At 40.4% G+C, this 20,166-nt stretch overlaps 1 protein-coding gene across 1 annotated transcript in view; it reads left to right on the top strand.

Moving 5' to 3' along the window:
• The window catches only part of LOC145416224 (sucrase-isomaltase, intestinal-like), a 93,810-nt gene that overhangs the window by 53,886 nt on the left and 19,758 nt on the right, over positions 1-20,166 (top strand). The window contains exons 13-15 of the mRNA XM_080285234.1: positions 9,417-9,540; positions 12,252-12,381; positions 13,257-13,418. Of these exons, the coding sequence (XP_080141360.1) occupies positions 9,417-9,540; positions 12,252-12,381; positions 13,257-13,418 (416 nt within the window). The remainder of the gene's footprint in view (positions 1-9,416; positions 9,541-12,251; positions 12,382-13,256; positions 13,419-20,166) is intronic.

Genomic DNA, 20,166 nt, shown 5'->3' with positions numbered 1-20,166 from the left:
ATCTGGATATGCTAAACAAGGTGCATTTGTTAGTTTAATTTGTAGATTGTTAAATGCCCTTTTTTGTTCTTCTTCCCATTGGAATACAGCATCTTTTTTGAGTAGTTGGAATAGAGGAAAGGCTATATGAGAGAACTGTGGTACGAATGACCTATAGTACCCAGCCAGACCTAAAAATTGTCTAACTTCGTCAGTCGTAGTGGGTTCAGGAAAATCTCTCACTGCCTGTATTTTGTCATCAGTGGTGTGAATACCATCAGAACTCAATTTGTGGCCTAAGAAATTTATTTCCTTAAAGCAAAAGTTGCATTTAGAAAGTTTAATTTTTAAACCAGCATCACTAAGCTTTTGTAAGAGTAAGTCTAATTTCCTGAGATGATCCTTAATATTCTTCGTTGCTATTATAATATCGTCAAGATAAATATTCCTTGTCCTAAAATGCCGGACAATACGTAATTCATAAGACGCTGGAATGTGCCTGAGGCTGTCCTCAGTCCCATTGGCATTCTTGTATATTGATAATGGCCTCTGTTTGTTGAAAAGGCAGTGTATTTACGTGACTCCTTCGATACCGGAATCTGATAATAGCCGTTTAGGAGATCGATGGTTGAGAATATATTATTCTCAGGACCAATATTCTGTAGAACGTCGCTTAGCAATGGCATGGGAAATCTGTCTGGGATTGTGTGATTATTTAGTTTACGGTAATCTACTACCGCACGCATTTTTCCATTTCGTTTGGGCACGAAGAATAAGGGGGCATTCCACGGGGAGACTGAAGGCTCAATAATTCCAAGTTTTAATTGCAAGAGTTTTAGGTGGTCTGAGTCTGGTAAATGTTGATGGAGGAGAGTGGAATCTGAAGCAGCTGCTGTTTGCAGATGATACTGCACTGGTGACTGATTCAGAGGAGAGATTGAGACAGTTGGTAGAGGAGTTTGGAAGGGTGTGTGAAAGGAGGAAATTGAAAGTAAATGAGAATAAGAGTAAAGTGATGAAGTGTACGAGGTTGATAGATGGTAGGGGAATGAATATAGTTTTGAATGGTGAGTTGCTTGAGGAGGTTGATTGTTTTAAATATCTAGGGTCACATGTTGCTGTGGATGGAAGAATAGATGCAGAAGTGAAGTTTAGAATAAATGAAGTAGGAAAGGTGCTGGGAGGAATGAAAAAAGTGTTTAAATGTCGTTCGCTTAGAATGGATGTAAAGAGAAGGCTGTATGAGGGTGTTGTGGTACCGACTGCGTTATATGGGGCTGAAACATAGAATATGGGTGTAGCAGAGAGGAAAAGTTTGAATGTAATGGAGATGAGATGTCTGAGGAGTATGTGTGGAGTGACGCATATGGATCGAGTGCGAAATGATGAAGTGCGAAGGAGAACTGGAGTTGTTCGGGAGATGGCTGGTAGAGTTGAGCAGAGGGTGTTGCAATGGTTTGGGCATATGGAGAGAATGGATAATGAGCGATTGGTGAAAAAGATAACTAGATCTGATGTGAGAGGTGTAAGACTGAGAGGAAGACCACGAATAGGATGGATGGACAGTGTGAAGAGAGCGCTGGATGCGAGAGGGATGTCTGTTGAGCAAGGAAGAGTGGCTGTGCGTGACAGAAATAAATGGAGAGAAATTGTGAATGAATAAGTGATGACGCAGCCCTGAGGGGATATTCTCCCGCATTTGGTCTGATCAGCTAGTCAGGTCAGGTGCGGGTAAGGGGATGGGTCTGTTATGATGTGGCAGGGGTAAACCAGTTCTGCTGTCGGGCCCTGCTGTGGATGTCACTGCTTGCATTGCGCAGTTGACCCTTGTGCGGTGTGATGCGGTGAGGATCTGTCCGTTCTCCCCTTTGGGGCTAAGATGCGAATGAATGTGTTTGAATGGATGAGTAAATGGAGAGTGAGTCGTCCTGTCTCGGCTACCTCCCTTTCCTTGGGGGAAGCAGCCTAGGTATATAGATAGATAGATTAACATTTCATCAACATACTGATTTGCAAGTGTACGTTGGGAGTGTGGTATGCGGTAAGCTGGTACGAAAATTGGTGGTGCTTCTGGGTGCACATTAATCATGTAATTAATCAAGTTAGTACACCCTAATTGTTCTCCGGGCAATGCTACGGTGTCCCTGTGTGTTTCCAGCAGGGTTAACAAATCATTTTCTTCATCAAATTCACCTGAGTGAATTATATTCTGTTTTATTCTTTCTCTATCCGTAGATTTTATCTCACTTGTCACTCCAGCTATAACTATTTCCTTCACAGGGGCGGGACATTTTTCAATATTAACTATGCAAGTTCCCTTTTTCAACTGAACTTCCCCATTCATGTGATTAATTATGAATATCTGAGTTTGCCCTTCGTCGTTCGTATGACATAATGCGTTTTCTACTGACAATCCCTTTACTTTACATAATTCTTCTAAGACAAGAACAGTACTATTCCGTAATTTGCTCTTTATGGTAACCTTCATGTATGAATTAGGTGGTATAACTAAATCATTAGTGAGATGGGCTGGAAAAATTGATAAATCAGTACTGTTATCTGGGTCACTAATTCTTGAGGATGGGGTTGGTGGTGGGAGTGGACCTACACACTCATCTGTTTGTGTATGTTTGTTTAGGCCTTTAATATTACCAATTCTTTTTGGCTCTCTTCTACCAATCGGTGAGGGCTCTGTTAGTTATTTGCTCTATGAATTCATTGTCAGAGTCTATTCCATTCATTTGTGGGAGTATGGTTATGTTCTCAGCTCTCATGGATCTTAAGCCCAGTAACATATGAGCTTTAATTGCTAAGTTTTCAACGATATAGAAAAATGCAGAGAATGGTCTTGTAGTCTCTGTGAAACTGATATTTAATCTTATCATACCTTTCACTGTAATTTCTTGTCCATCTACTGTGTATAAATTTAAATCAGCTTCATCCAGAAAAGTTACTTTCTTTTTATTTATAAGAATTCTATTTAGTTCTTCAAGTGTTATTAAGTTCACTGGAGAGCCTGTATCTAAAAATAAGGAAACGTTTTGATCCTCACATACAGCTGGTATCAAGATACACTCATTTCCCAACATGCCTCCTATGTGAAGTTTAGACTTGTTTTTCTTTACATTTGTTCGTTTTTTGTCATGACTTGGTCTTCCCCCGATTTGAACATAGACACAATTTTTTCTACTGTTTTGCAATCACTAGTCCAGTGCCCTTGGTATCTATGATGCCTACAGTAAGGACCAAACCCTTGTGTCTTTTGATTATCCTCTTTTGCCTTGATAAAGCATTCATACCTTGTGTGTCCTGGTTTTGCACAGTAATGACACAGAATGGACCTATCCCTTGACTGTGACCTACGAGGTGATTTCCCATAAGAAGTGTTGTTCATGGCGCAAGACCTGCTCGGGCTGCGCGAAAACTTATGAAACTGCCTGTAGCAAGGCGTCTGTGATCGAGGCCTTGTCATGTTTGGTTGTTTGGTCTGCCTGATTTCTGGTCGCGATCAATTTTGTTCTCTGTTTGGGATCGGTGTAGATGTTTTCACAGCTGATACTGTCTCAGGTACCCTCATTCTACCAGAATGTGCATGTGTGTCGACCATACCTGCTTTACTGCACTGCATCTCTACCTCGTTCTTTAAGTCTAGCAGGCACATTCCTGGGGTGTATGCGATCGTCTTGGCGATCTTAAGGGTCCTATCAGGTAATTTACACAATGCAGCTACATAACCAATGATGTCCACGACGAGGTCTGGGGACATCTTTCCATCATCTGTTATCCAATTTGAATTTTCCAAAGTAACTAACAATGTTCTTTTGATTGTGGAGACATCAGCAGTTATTTCACTGAGCACATGGTTTGTAGTGTGCTCCCTTACAAGATCTACAATTTTATGTAATTCTGGAATTACACCTGGCAAGAAGTTCATACCTCCAGAAAATTTCTTCAAAAATTCAGTTTTAAATTCATCATATGTCCTAGCCCTATGGAGCTTGTCTGAGCGAAGCAAATTGCTTGCTGGACATCTTTCCTGGCTTATGCAAGATGAAAAAATAGCAATTTTCTCTTGTTCATCTAATATGTGGCGCTTGATGAACATTTGTTCGCACTGACTGACTAATGAAATGACATCAATGCGATCTTTGTCTGTGCCAGAGAATTTTGGGGCAGTTTTATCCTCGTGATACACAAACACTTGAGGTGTGGTTGTTAGATCAGCGGTATTTGTTTCTTGATTCATTTTCACTGTTTGCTCTGTTAATTCAACTTGGACATGTTTATCGTTGTGTGAGGGAATGGTGGAATATGTACGACCGGACCGGTGAACCCTGTTAAGTATATTGGCATACGTGTGCAAGTCAGCGACAAAGTCCGCACTTGCTACGTCAGAGGGGGTTTCCCACTCATCATCTAAAACTGCCGTATTTGTTTCTTGATCTTTAGTGTGTGGTGAGGTTTGTACAAGGGGTGGGTTGCCTTGGGGCTCTCTTAATTGTGAGTCTGTTGTTGTGGCAAATTGTGTGTCATCTGGTATTAACGTGGGTGGTGGCGAAATATTCCTGTCATTAAGATATGGTGTTATGAAATACGCCTCTTCTTTATTTATGTCCTAACAAAATAGATGAGTAAATAAGTTGAAATAAATGATAGATAGTGAGTGTATAAGTGTATATATGGAAATAAGTAAAAAAAAGTTGAATATAGCTAATATTAGCACTGAGAAGAAATGAGTAAGTATAATTTTACCCACTTGATACAGATCGTAGAGGTGTGTCGATACAAAAGTTGATCTCGGAAGAAAAATGCAGGTTTGATTGAAGATCTCTTGATAATTCTAGTGCTGTGTTGATGGACGATATTACTCAGGAAACTCCATGGCCTAGTGCTTGTGGTGGTTAACAGCTGTCCCAGGCAAACTTCAGCATAGAATGTCGAATTTCCAACTTAACTGTGAAAATAAATGAGGATGAGTAGGAGCTATGTGAATAATGAGTAATGAGTAGTGGGTGAGAAGTGCCTGGTGTCAGTCACACGTTGCTTGGCATGGCAGACTCGCGTTGTGATGTCATCTCAGCACATGATGACGTCGGCTTCCCACACTGGTAGCTGTGGTGAGTAAATGAGTAGCGATGAGTAACTTGAGTGAAGATGAGTAAGATGAGTTGTGAATATGGACTTGGTATTTGCTTCGTCGTCTTGACCTCTTCACTCCTGCGTCAGCAGTGGGGGTTGGGTGGATGTAGCAGAGAGAGGAGGGTGAGGTCTGGTGGTTATGAGTTATGAGTCGTGTCTCACTCTTCGTTTGTTTGTTTTGTATTTTCTTACTTGATGTGTTCTTGGTCCTTTTTTCTTGTGATTTACTCGTTGTAGGATGAAGACTGCCGCTACTTGTAGGTGCGTGTAGAAGATTATACAGACGACTCGTAGAGTTGTTACTTGTAGTTGATTGTAGATGGCTGTAGTTCGTTCACTGTAGAACCGAAGTTAATCTTGCAGAGTGTCGCCTGCTTTTGTAGAAATTCACTGTTGATTCGAAGACGAGGTGCGTTCTTTTCGCTGCTACCAAATGTCAAACAAAAGACTTTGTTCGTTACTTGTAGAGAAGTTATATATATTAGACTGGTGGACGAGCGGTTGTTATACTTGAGTAGCTTTGTAAGTAGATGATCTTCTTTCCCATTTGTCATTCAATGACAAAGAGAGGTAAAGAATAGTATGGGACTATTTTTATTTGTCTTGGAAATATTAACAAGTCTCTCACACAGAGCGAAGTATAAAGTAGAGTCCCGCTAGATCTCTCTCTCTCTCTCTCTCTCTCTCTCTCTCTCTCTCTCTCTCTCTCTCTCTCTCTCTCTCTCTCTCTCTCTCTTCCAAGTTGCTAAGCCTTTCTTGCCACTCCCTGCCGCTTCTATGGCCTCTCTCCCTCTGAGCTCTCTTTCCTAAATTCTGGTGAAACAGGAGTCGTATCACGTGTATTCTCTGTGGTTGGAAAGTTCTAGAAGCCTGTGTGTGAGTATGTGTGTATGTGTGTTCACCTGGTGATCGCTGACCAACTAACTGGATCATCTCCTGACTGGCTACTTCCTAGTCTGTCGTCAGCTTCTCCTCAGTGTAACTTGCAAGATCATTTCCCATTCCCAGGCTCGCATAGAGCTGTCTATCTATCTATTTATCTATCTATCTATTATGATTTGTAATTATAATATGGACTCATAACAACCGCAGGCTTCAGTTCATCTTCTCCTGCAATCCACTATCCTTATTTCAGGATACAGGAAATAACTTAGAGACATTTATATAACCGAGTAGTTGAGCCCCCTGGTTATATCACTGCCACTACATGAAGGCGTGCCTGTCCAGCACCTCTCCAAACTGTAGCTGCGCTAGACACTCTTCCCCATGAATGTCTAGGGCAGCTTAAGCTGCTGTAGGCTGTTCACTTAGTTGTGCATATAACTGACCTGTCTCCATCCTGAATGCTGAGCTATAACAGGAGATTAGCAGGTGAATACGATGTTAGTCACAACTAAGTGCTATGAAGAGTAGACAGAGCCGTTTCATTGTTTTATTGTGTCACTGAGCTACGGAAAATAAGCTGGGAATGGTCGAAAATCTCCGCCTAGTTAAAAGAAATGAAATATGGGTTAGGTTAAGTAAAGTACGCATGAATACCTAAGGAAGGTAAAACTTAACTTGCCGTTCTACAGTGGCTTACAGCTGGGATATACTGTATGCTGATTTTTATTATTTAAATGCAAGATATATATTCAGATAGTCAACACAACTTCAGTACACAAAAAGATTGTGGGCATTACTCGTCCATAAACGTCCATGTCAATTCACTTTATATTACATGCTTGATTCGATGGCATCTGTTAGTCTGTCCATCTGTCTATAGTCATACACCTTAATTCTAGAAGGGTCGGTCGCGAGCAAATTGTTACTACGTCGGCATAGCTTTCCTCATAAAACTCCTTCCTCCATCTCACATCATTCACATTCATTGACATACCCAACCCATTCCTCTACTTCATCCTCGATCTCCCTGTCCGCCTTACTCCCTCCACCCCACTATACTCTCCTAGTCAATCTCTAGCTTTCCATTCACTCCACAGGACCAAATCATCCCGGGTACTCCTCCGGTTCACTTTTAATAATGAGTGAGGTGCCATCATTTCCATTCATATCCCATTCGTTGGTGCCGATGCCACCTCATCTCACTTCAGCCAATCACAGCACTGTGGTCACGTTAACTGGCAGTGAAACTGCCAGGTCTTGAATGCTAATCTCTAACAAGAAATTAACACTGGAATATGATGCAAATCACTAAGAAATGCTATGGAAATGATTCAGAGCCATAGTATAGTCTTATTCTATCATTGAACTATGGGAAAGAGGTTGGAGGATGCAAAAGGACGAAAATCTCCTTCAAATTAAAGTGAAGTATAAGCTCCACCATTCCTGATGCATAACGTATGACCATTTCCTTGGCTGTGATTTCATGTTATAAAACTCCCATCACTTCCCACTAGTATGTTCCAGTTTTGCACTAATGTGAAAAAAAAAAAAAAAAAAAAAAAAAGGCTACCTTCATTCTCACTCCACATATGGACTGTGGTGGAACCTGTCTTAATATTAAGCACCATATCACTATCTATAGAGCCAGACGCTGCAATTCCCAAAGGGTGGCCACACACAAATCAGCTGCATGTCATTCATTTCTCTGTCATCAGCCTGCCCTCTCTCGAACTCACACCCACTTCACTCGCATACCCACATTTTAAAATTAAACTCTGTCTGCTATTCATAATAATACAAGTTTTCTCTCATTCCAGTCGACTTAATATTCTTATTACGTGCGAGCAAGCGAAGCAAAGCAAGCGAGCAATGTTTACTGCCAGTTATGTTTGGCCATGGGTGGCCCGGCCCGACCCGGCCTGGCCCGAGTCGACCGTCACACTAAGGAGAAGCTAATAACTTTACTATGTGAAGTAGAGTTGAAATTCTTTCTGCACGTCGTCACCCTCATAAAGTAACTGCCTAAGTCATTTTTTCTACTTTTCGGGAAATCGAAAAAAACCTGTCTCATTTTCGTAATTTTCAATGACTTAGGCAGAAACTTGAGGCGCATTACTTACACCCTAGACCTGGCAAAGGCAGCTATACCAATAGGTGCGCCACGTGATGAAGAATTGATTTAGGCAAAAATCCAGAAACTGCCGAAAAATGACTTAGGCAGTTTCTTTATGAGAGTGACGATGTGATACATTCGTTCAATAAGTTTTATCAAGTGAAAACTCGCCCATAAAGGAGTAGCTGAAACCATGTGAAGATAATATATAGGACTTGCAAGGTAAAGGTGCTCGAGTAACCGCTTTCACTTTGGTGTGTGTGTGTGTGTGTGTGTGTGTGTGTGTGTGTGTGTGTGTGTGTGTGTGTGTGTGTGTGTGTATGTATGTGTGTGTGTGTGTGTGTGTGTGTGTGTGTGTGTGTGTGTGTGTGTGTGTGTGTGTGTGTGTGTTTGTGTGTGTGTGTGTGTGTGTGTGTGTGTGTGTGTGTGTGTGTGTGAGATCATGTCTTTCTTTCCAGTGTATATTTCAGTGTTCAGTTACCATCATGAAGAATTAATATGTCGAAGGGAAATTGTGATTCATGGCGCTAGCTCGCTCGCTCGTCACCAGTTCACAAAGCACACTTTAGTTGTAGATATAATTCCTGTGCATATTCAGTTGACATACTACAACATGGAAGTATAATAGAGAATATGAATTTAGTTTAGAAGTATCGGAGACTAGAGTGACTGTAAGGAAAATTATCCTTTTTCTGATAACTGCAAAAATCCACTCCATCGCTTATTTGTAGTTGGATCACCTAGAAACTTTTTTTTTACTTTTTTCGGTATTTTCTCCTTTATTAACGCCAAAAGTCATTTTTTTTTTTTTTAATTGTGTCTCTCCATGTATCCATATATGCATATTTGGTCACGAGGTTCAGGGAAGAGCAAAAGTTCGTCGACACTTCTCAACCGACTGTGGCAATGGAAGGTGTTACGTTAACTATTTTTATGTGACAGCAGAATAAAGCACTCGACAAAAGACTAGCAGAAGAAAGGATACGCTTTGTCGTTTGGAGAGGAATGACATTAGAAGGCAGAACACAGTGATAGCAAAGGATTGTTGGCAAATATTTGCTGATAGCTGTACAACATTTCCCAAAGAACTCAAGCGTGAAGGTGGTATGCTTCTAAACTGGAATTCGTGGAGGCAACGGTTGGGTTGCAACATGCAGCTATCTTTAATTTCATTCAAGAATCAGATGTAAGTCAAATTTGAACACACACACACACACACACACACACACACACACACACACACACACACACACACACACACACACTTTATCCCTGAGTGTTGTCATTTGCGTGTTGTCAGGGATGCTGGAGTTCAACCTGTTTGGGATACCCATGGTGGGTGCTGACATCTGTGGCTTCTCAGGACACCCCAGCGCTGAGCTTTGTGCCCGATGGATGCAACTCGGCGCCTTCTACCCCTTCAGGTGGGCCAGTCTTAACGCCTTGTCTAGGTGGCATAGTAGGTTCCGTAACACTTGTTCCTAAGCGAGTTATTCTGTGTCCAATGGATGCAACTCGGCATCTTCTACCCCTTTAGGTGCATCAGTCTTAGGCTTGTATCGATGTGGCATAGGAGACTTCGTAGCACTTCTGCCTTAGGGATTTATTGTGTATATTACACAGTACTGCTCTCTTTTATGTTGATTATATATTTTAAAATCAACATAGTTGATCATTGATTCAGTAACATGAGACCCGTTAAAAAGTGTAATAAACAAAATTAAAGTGCTACGATGCCTCCTTTGTCATCTAGACAAATGCACAGCCACCGTTCGTATTTCGGGGCACATTATTCTTGGTGTTGAAGTCTTGCAGCACACCACGTAAATATTTGTCATCCTAAGTGTCTGAACTGCATAAAGTTACTGTCACCTGGGTAGCAACTAATGAAAAGAAACAGCAATTGCTAGGTGTTTAGTACCTTATATTTAATGTAGGGTACTGTATTCAGTTTATTCCTCAAGATGAACTCAGGCACTTTTCCCGAAACAGGTTATTAACTGAAAATATGTGCACCATCTCCATTTAGATAGCGTAAAATAAAATTTTAATTGAAGCTTTCGGTAATGATTATCATTATATTTTTTTATAAGAAATATATGTGATATTTTCCCTGAAAATTAATGAAAAACTTGTGCTTGTCTTGAGGAACATACAGTAGGTTCTTAATGTCTGGTTTTGTTATAGAAAGATCTACACGAAGTTTCACGACTAGAGACTTGAGATATGACGTAGTGTTGCTCTTTATACTGTATGTGTCAATGTCGACAGCTTACTTAACACAAATATGCAGTTGTGAATGACACCAGCACGTCAAGAACACACTCGGAGATAGCTGGGTATTCTGATTTCTGCTCTACCCTAAATAATGTCTAAGGTTATTTCACTGAATTCTGTTTGTGGTTACGATAACTCTTAATATCCCGAAGTAGCTCTCGTGCCTACAAGGTGAGATAACAGACTGATGCTTCAGCAGATGAAGCAAAAGGATGATGAACCCAATTACGCTGTTCTGTATAACAGTCTTTTAATATGATATTTCTTCTATGTAAACAACTCAATTACAAGGAAAACCCTTATTATGTAGCACAAAAACATCAGCAGCCAATGCTTCTGCAGGTGCAACAGTCTCAGGGTCCAAGGCAGGTCGCACTGAATGACTCACGCATGTACTCCAAAGTGTTCTACTTATGTCAAAGGAAAACAAACAGGAAAGCAAATAGAAACAGACCCTATGGTTCTAAATGAGACTGTTCCTGGTAACGGTTTCGTAAATAGCCTACTTGTATTACAGGAATATATGGAAATGAATAGTTAACTCTGATGCGTCCATTTATTTCCTATATTAACGTAAAGTTTACTCATATAATATACATTTCCCGTAACTGTCGTAATATTGTTTTAAAGGGGGGGGGGATGAAGATAATATGCCACGGCACACTAAAAAGTTTTTGGCGGCACGCTTTTTTGGCGGAGCACTATTGTATTGTACTGGTGTTTGCAGATGATATCGTGTTGTTAAGTGAAGACGACGGGGAACTGCAAGGCTTGGTGAATGTGTTTAGGAGAGTGTGTAACAAACGTAATCTAAGGGTGAATGTGGTGAAGAGTAAAGTTATGGTCTTCGAGAAAAGTGAAGTCAGTGAATGTACAGCGAGGTTGCATGAGGGGGAAATGGAAAATGTGAGTGCGTTTATGTACTTGGGTAATGTGATGAATAAGGATGGACGTTTATAAGGTGAAGTGCTTGAACGGGTACAACAAGGAAGAAAGGTTGCTGGTTCCTTGAAAGCACTGATAGAAACAGAGAAGTGAGCATGGTAGTGAAAAAGCTACTACATGACGTATTGTGGTACCACCTCTAACGTATGGAAGTGAAGCTTGGACCTTGTTAGAGGGACAGAAGTCAGTATGAGAGAAGTGGAAATGAGTTATTTGAGAGGAGCATGTGGCGTCACATGGACAGACAGACTGACATGAGGATGTGAAGGAGAATTGTGGTGTGGATGTGGATAAGATATGAAGCATTAAGAGAAAACATTGAGGTGGTTTGGCCATGTGGAGAGGATGGAGAATGACAGACTGACGAGGAGAGTGTATGTGAGTGAGGTGGAGGGGGGGAACGGGAGGGGGAGGCCAAGGATGAGATGAAGGCATGGAATGGAGAGGTATATGGGAGAGGGGGTGTGAGGTGGGAGCAGGTCAATGAAATGGCGGGGAACAGAGCGACATGGAGGCGATTTGTTTGTGGCCACCCCTTGCGAGATTAAGACGTTTGGCAATAGACAGAAAGATAGACTACTGTAATGGTAAAAATAGTATTAGAATTAACTGTATGGAGGTGACTGAAGAGTGTGAGTGTTGTAATGGTAAAATGGTATTACAATAAACTTGTGTGGGGGCGACTGAAGTGTTGTAATGGTAAAATGGTATTACAATAAACTTGTGTGGGGGCGACTGAAGTGTTGTAATGGTAAAATGGTATTAGAATGAACTTGTGTGGGGGCGACTGAAGTGATGTAATGATAAAATGGTATTAGAATGAACTTGTGTGGGGGCGACTGAAGTGTTGTAATGGTAAAATGATATTACAATAAACTTGTGGGCGGGTGACTGATGAGTATCGTCGCAACAGCCGTAACCACAACATGGAGGGATTCCCGGACCAAGACCCCGCTGTCTGGCCACAGGTTGCTGACATCTCACGTTACGTCCTGCAGCTGCGATACCAATACCTGCCCTATCTCTATACGCTACTTTATCTCGTAAGTTATTATTTACTCACGTCTTGTCGTTACGTCCAGCATATGCGGTACTGTTATCTGCCCTACCTTTGCACAATCGTGTATCTCGTAAGGAACTCTTTAAAAAAACTCTTACAGCTACACCCATAAATGACGTTCTATACAGTTAGGTTCAACAGTTACATCCCACAGTTAAGTCCATCACCATCCTGCAGTTACGTCCCACAATATGTCCTACATCTATGAACTGCATTTACGTTCCACAGTTGCGTCTTACAGTAACGTTCCAAAGTTACGTGCTACATTTACGATATTGATACCTTCCCTATCCTTACACGCTCTTGTATCATAAGAGCCGTATTCTACGGTGGCATAGGAGGTTTCATAGCACCTCTTCCTTTGCGATTTACTTACCATGTTCTACTACACATTGCCTCCTGTGTTATCATTATATCGTTTTAATATCAACATCGTTTGCAACAGTAACATACAAGAAAATACCGAGACACAAATGCAGAGTAAGTTGCTTAGGAAGAGGTACTACAAACTCTCCCAAGCCACATATATTACGTCAGACGATTTTATTCAGTACGATGACGTTATGACCTCCAGCTTGGATGTCTGTACGTGCCTTATCTATACACCACTATAGTCCCTTTGTTTTCATCTGACGGAACTGGGCCACTCTCACACCTTGTATGCAAAGTCATGACTGCAGGAAATTCAATGACTTTTGGTTATGAGGTGGAAATGGGTGCCTTTAATTGCTAGTCAAATTTACCTTCTTTCCCTATCTCTCGAAGGAATGGTGGTGGACTACAGGGGAAGGTAAATTTCATCCTTCAGTCCACCGGTTCCATGTCCAGGTAGGCACAACAACAACACCTGATTTTCAGGCCCACACTGAAGGCAGTGGGGTGGTGCGTCCTCTGCTGAGTCACTTCCCTGGGGACCTGAAGGCTCGGGATGTGGATGACCAGTTCCTGTGGGGCTCCGGCCTGATGGTGGCGCCTGTGCTGGAAGAAGGAGCCATCACCAGGGACGTCTACTTCCCACAGGTGAGCCACATTGATGCAATACTTCTTTCACCTTTACTGGCTGATTTTACTCGTTTTGCAACTTATTTCCAGTAGCTCAATGGCAGAATAAGACAATACTATGCTTCTACATCTTCATAGCACTTTTTAACTGGCATCGTAGTCTAGTGTTAATCTATTACAGCTTATCTTCCCTAGCTCAGCGGTAGAAAAGACAGTACTATGGCTTTGCATTTTTTTTTCACAAGATTCTTGGCTAGCAACATTTTCTAATATTAATAAATGCAACAGCTCGGCATTCAGGATAAAGACTTCACAATTTTGGCCAATTTAACGTGTACAAATGTAGTCTTTGTTACAGGTTACTGGTCACATTATGTATTTTAGAGGGCGTCTATTAAGATAAGATATTGGATTCTGGATATGCACTAACACGATAAGATATTGGATTCTGTATATTCACTACACAAGATCTTGGAGTCTGTATATTGGAGTCTGTACATTCACTAACACGGTAAGATATTGGATTCTGGATATTCACTAACACGATAAGATATTGGAGTCTGTACATTCACTAACACAATAAGATATTGGAGTCTGGATATTCAACTAACACGATAAGATATTGGATACTGTATATTCACTAACACGATAAGATATTGGATACTGTATATTCACTAACACGGTAAGATATTGGATACTGTATATTCACTAACACGATAAGATATTGGATTCTGTATATTCACTACCACGGTAAGATATTGGATACTGTATATTCCATGTGTACTTGAAGAGGGTGCCGCGACCAACAGGGAAGTGTACTTCCCACAGGCCTGCCCTGATGGTGCTACATATTATTTTTAAGCTAACATGGCCTAACGTTGCCATCATCAATCTTGAATGCTCAGTTAAAGCAATAGATTAACACTAGAATATGGTATCAGTCACGAAGAAGTGCTGTGAAAAGGATGTAGAGCCGTAGTATTGTCATTTTTCTGTCACTCAGCTACGTGAAATAAGCTGCAACGGGAAGACACTGGACCAAGTTAACTTGAAAAAGTACAGTTGGTTTGTTTTCACATGAGGGAACTGGACCAGTAGCACAACATGAATAGGCTAGAGAGGTGGCCTGCAGTTCTACCGGACCAAAGTTCAAATCCCCGCTGGGGCAGGGAACAGTTTAAGGATTTGAATTTCATATAAAGCAGGCTTTACCAATCTACCAGAAGACCCGCCGACATGTCGTAAAAGTACCCCCGCTAATACCAATACACCAGTCCTGTATGAGACAGCCCTAGCATGTATTCAATATGGACGGTGGGTATTAGCGCCGAAGTGGTGACATGTAGTGGTGTATGATATGTAGGAGGACTGCTGGGCCTTGATAGCAGGCTGTGAAGCCTATGCCCAGAGTCGAACACACACAAAAAACAAACAAACAAACAAAAAAGGCTACCAAGTCATGGCTACATGTAATTTGTTGTGCTTTAGTTATGAGGTACAAATGAGTCTCTGGTTTGTTCTTCCCTGTAGTCGCATTGTTTATAGCAGACGGAACTGGTCCACTCCCACAACTGGCACACTAAGTCATGGTTATATTATTTTTGATGATCCTATACTATAAGATAGAAATGAGCCTCCTTGGTTGCTACGTAAATCGACTGTCCAATCTGACAACACTTGGCCATCAACGGAGGTGAAAGGCTTAGGGATCACTATCAGACCAGATCAGCTCGCTTTGATCGTTGATTCAGGGTGTTGATAATACGTGTATTTCTGAGCGTCTAGCACAAGAAGGTATTTGAGTCTCCATATTCAGACCGTATTTGGAAAAGGAGTCTACTTCCCCCTGGTGAGGCCAGTTGGTCCTGTACTCTTTTCACCTTAATTTGACGTAGATTTTCGTCCTTTTAGAACTTTTCACGTAGCTCAATGTCAGACAAAAGCACTTTATTCTAGTGTTCACTAGTGGCAGACACTAGCACTTTATTCTGGTTTTCATACGTTGTTTTAATTTATCATAGAAGATGGAGATGTGGTAATTTTGGGCCAACTCATATTTTTAAAATATGATCGCTCACCAGGGGGTTGATAGCCATATTTTTTCTTATAAGTGTCTACCATTAGAAGGTATGCAACTCACTATATTTAGTCGGACAAAGAGGTGGTCAAGTGGATGAGGAGTGGATTACTGACTGAAAGGACGTGTGACTTATTGAGGGCGCGGCCAGTGAATAGTTTTGGGATTTGAATTTCGTTAAAATTTTTTAACTGATCTTCCGTTAAGACCCAGTAGCAGGTCAACCTCACTAATGCTATCACACCGGTTCTGGATGAAGAGTCAAAATATGTATGTAGTGTGGATGGTGGGTGTTAGTGCCCAAGCAGTGACAGGTAAAGGTGTATAGTTCTATCTAATGTCTGGAGGAGAATCGTTGAGACTTTAAGAAAGGGCTGTGTAATTTACTCATAGTTATACATCCTCATCTATATCTCGATCTATTTATCTGTCCGTCTCTGTGTCTTTGTGTCAGTCTGTCAACCTCTCTAATTAGCAAACTAGCTTGCTACTCGTTGTGTCCTTGGTGAGTGTGTGACTGAGTTAAAGATGTCATTTCGAATTTGATTACATGTTGGTGAACACTTATTTGCGGCAAGGTACGGTACGTGATATGACTAGTGAAGGAATGCCCCTGTGGTAAGTAATTACTGGTGATTGTTGATGAAATATGTGTCGGTGTCTTAATAGTCCCTGGTGAACAGTTGAGGTGTCGTTCAATGGGTGTGTTGTTCAGTTATTTGTTAATTATTAGTTGGGATGTGTGTAGTTGAGTTATCTAAACTACAAATGCAGCTGTGCCCTCCCCTCCTCCCTGGATCTGTATGTGTGTGTGTGTGTGTGTGTGTGTGTGTGTGTGTGTGTGTGTGTGTGTGTGTGTGTGTGTGTGTGTGTGTGTGTGTGTGTGTGTGTGTGTGTGTGTGTGTGTGTGTGTGTGTGCGCGTGCGTGCGTGTGTGCGTGTGTGTGTGTGTGTGTGTGTGTGTGTGTGTGTGTGTGTGTGTGTGTGTGTGTGTTATTACCTAATTCTTACCTACTTATATCTTAACAGGAATGAGTCAAGCTCGTACTGTCCCGTGTATTAAATCACTTTTATCATGCATATCCTTAAATTTATTAATTTTTTTGGCACACACTATTTCAGTCGGTAGTGCATACCACTGATTAGTTGCCCTGATAGGGAAACTGAATTTCCTTATATCTTTATCACCTCTCTATTATGCAGTTTATTACAGTGTCCTCTTGCTGGTGCTTCCCCATAGGTTATATACTCATGTTAATTTTCTTTTTCCCTGAGATGCATTTATATAGCATAATCATGTCTCCTCTTTTCCTCCTCTCCTGCAGCGTTGGCAGATTCAGTTTTTCTAATCTTTCTTCGTAGCTTAGATCCCTTAAGCTTGATACCCATCTTGTAGCGGCCTTTTGAACTTCTTCATTCTTATCAATGTGTTTCTTGAGATGAAGATTCCAGACTACTGATGCATACTCCAGGGTTGGTCTGATGAATGATGTTATTATCTCTCTCAGCATGTCATCATTTATGTATGTGAATGCTATTCTCATATTAGCATGCAGTGTATACATGTTCCGTATCTTCTCACTGATGTGGTCAGCCAGGGATAATCTGTTATTGATAATCATACTTAGGTTCTTCTCTTTGATATTTGTGGGGTTTTACATCCTAACTTATAATCCCAATCTGGTCTTTTTCCACTTTTGCCAAACTTAATTACATGACACTTATCCACATTGAATTCCATTTGCCATTTATCTCTCCGTTCTTGAAGTTTATTTAATTCTTCTTGTAGCTGTCTACAAGAGTCTGTGTTAGTGATTCTCTTTTGTATTTTTGCCTCATCAGCAAACATATCTGGATAGCTTTCATTTCCACTGTTACTGTCTATGTCCTTGATATACACTAAAAACGTAATTAGTGCCAGCACTGAGCCCTGTGGAAGTCTGCTAGTCACTTCCCTCCATGATAAGTAATTTCCCCTTAATACTGTTCCCATTTCCCTTTTTCTGAGAAAAACTTGCATCCAACTGTACAGGTTGCATTGGACTCCTCCTTGATGGTACCGCTTCCCTAAAAGTCTTTGGTGCAGTACTCTGTCAAATGCATTCTTGAAATCTAGATAGATACTGTCCACCCATCCTTTTCTTTTCTGTAATGTTTCTGCACCTCTGTCATAGTAACTTAATAGGTTAGTAACACATGATTTTCCCTTTCTAAAACCAAACTGCCTTTCTGTTATATTGTATTCTTCTAGATGGTTTACCCAAACTTTTCTTATCAGCTTTTCTGATATCTTACACCACTGGTTAGTGATACTGGTCGGTAGTTGAATGGGTTTTGTCTATTACCTTTCTTGAATAGGGGAAAAATGTTTGCTTTCTTCCAAATATCAAGTAGTTTACCTTGGCCCAAGGATTTCTTGAGTATTAAATATACTGGTCTACTTAACTCTTTTGCATATTTATGTAGCACCCAACATGAAATTTCGTCAGGGCCATTTGCTTTTCCTTTATCTAATTTACTTGACTCCTTCTGTATTTCTTTTCTGATATTTGTATATCTGGTAATATATGTGCGCATGCTTGTTCCATATCATCTCACTCAAAATTATTTTCTTCTGTAAAAACTGCATGGTAATTTTTATTTAGTGCTCCACAAATATCTTCCTCTTGCGTACAGATGATCCCCTCGTCCGTAATGGATTGTATTTTATCTTTAACTTTGGTTTTGCTTCGGATGTAGCTGTAAAATAGCATAAGTTGTTCACAACTTTTATTTATAATGTCTTCCTCAGACTGTCTTTGGGCTTCTCTCCTTATCCTTGTAAAATCATGTCTTCCCTGTTTATAGTTGTTATATGTCCTCTCACTATTGTGTCTTCTGTATCTATTCCACAACAAGTCTCTTTTTTCTTTTGATTTTTACATTCTGTATTAAACCATTTCTTTATTTTCATTTCTGCTTCTTTGTGCTGTGGGATGTAATTTTTGACTCCTATTTCATAAAGTTCACAGAATTTTCTATATTTAACATATAAATCTTGTCCTCTAAGCTCCTTTCCCCAATCTATTTCTAAGAAAAACTTCTTTAGGTCATGGTACTTTCCCTTTTTGTAGTTTAGGCTCTTTTTGTAACTCTCATTATTGTTAACTATGTCATATGCAATCCTGAAGTTGCAATTTAATACTGCATGATGACTTTTGCCAAATGGAGGGTGAAACATTATACTGTCAATATCTTTTTCTTGCCTAGTAAATATAAGATCTAATACTGATGGATCATCAAGTCCTCTTTTTCTGGTGTTTTCCTCTATATGTTGTGTTAGGAAAAACTAAACAAGATTTAGGAGCTTTTGGTCCCAACAGCTTTCATGGCTCCTTACGTCTAAAGTATTCCAATTTACATTTGTATTGAGATCTCCAGTTAATATAATTCTCTCAGATCTTTCCTTCATTCTATGTAGAAATGCTCGTAAACTCTGAATTGTACTCTGCCAGGTCTTCATATTCACCTCTTTCCCAAGTGTTTGATCTGGGTGGCATGTATAAATTTGCCACAGTTAGAGTCTTCACGAATTCTAGTTCACGGTCTAGCCCGCCAGGTGTTCATAGTGTCGTTCCCAGAAAATGGGGACAAGGGACAGTAAAGAGTAATCAATTACGGATTTTTTTTTCTTGTTCCTTAGCTTAAACTATACTTGAAAGTACTTTTCATTATTCAACGTATATATAAAGATGCAGTATCTAATATTGATAAAAGAATGTCATCCTTGTGCGAATACTACAAAATTTGTAAGGAAATTTAACAAATAGCAATTTAGGGCCCTATCACACATTCCAGAACAGCCAGTGGTTACTAAAGTGACTTATTATATACCCAGAAACTATGGCAAGATTGTAAATGGTAATATAAACGCATGCCACTGTCTGTGAATATTGATATATATTGGCCAAGATATGAAATGAGGAATCTCTGGCATCTTCATGCAGATACCTGCCACGCTGCCAGGCGCACGATTATCATTCTAGGGCTAAGTCGCGTATGAAATGTAATCGGAATGGAGGATACAAGGCTACGGTACTCCATGCAATATGCTCAAGACATTTTACTGACTGGATAGAAGATGGGTTATCTCAATTTGTTAATAAATGGGGATCTGGGAATACCAATAATTTCCCACTAACACAAGCAGCCCATCTCGATTCACCTACACTCTTGCCATCAGTTGGCTCAACTTGATCCAGTATATCAGGATGTTCAAGAGTTTCTCATTAGCTGTATTGGTTTTCCTTTACTCTGTCCTGAATGAGGCACTGATCTTTGTCTTAAGTATTGCTTAAGCTGTGCATCAGTCCATTTTTCAAAAGAATTTGGCTCCATACTGCACGGGGTGAATCCTGCAGCCGGTGTCGTATGCATGGAGTGACATGCTGGAAGCTACCGTTCCCTTCTCTTTAGCCTAAATTAACTTAACCTAACCAAAACTAAACTAACCTTACCTAAGCTAACCTTACCTTAGATCAACCTAACCTAAATTAACTTAACTAACCTTAATTCACGAAATGACCAATTTCACAATCTGCCTGTAACATACGTAGCTATATATATATATATATATATATATATATATATATATATATATATATATATATATCGACCTATAATTATCTCTAGGTCAGTAAGACATCCAACC

This window comes from Coenobita brevimanus, chromosome 105 (genome assembly GCF_032717465.1).
Source record: "Coenobita brevimanus isolate Jiangsu-jjx chromosome 105, ASM3271746v2, whole genome shotgun sequence".
Lineage (NCBI taxonomy): Eukaryota > Metazoa > Arthropoda > Malacostraca > Decapoda > Coenobitidae > Coenobita > Coenobita brevimanus.
This window is presented reverse-complemented; position numbering and strand designations above follow the sequence as displayed.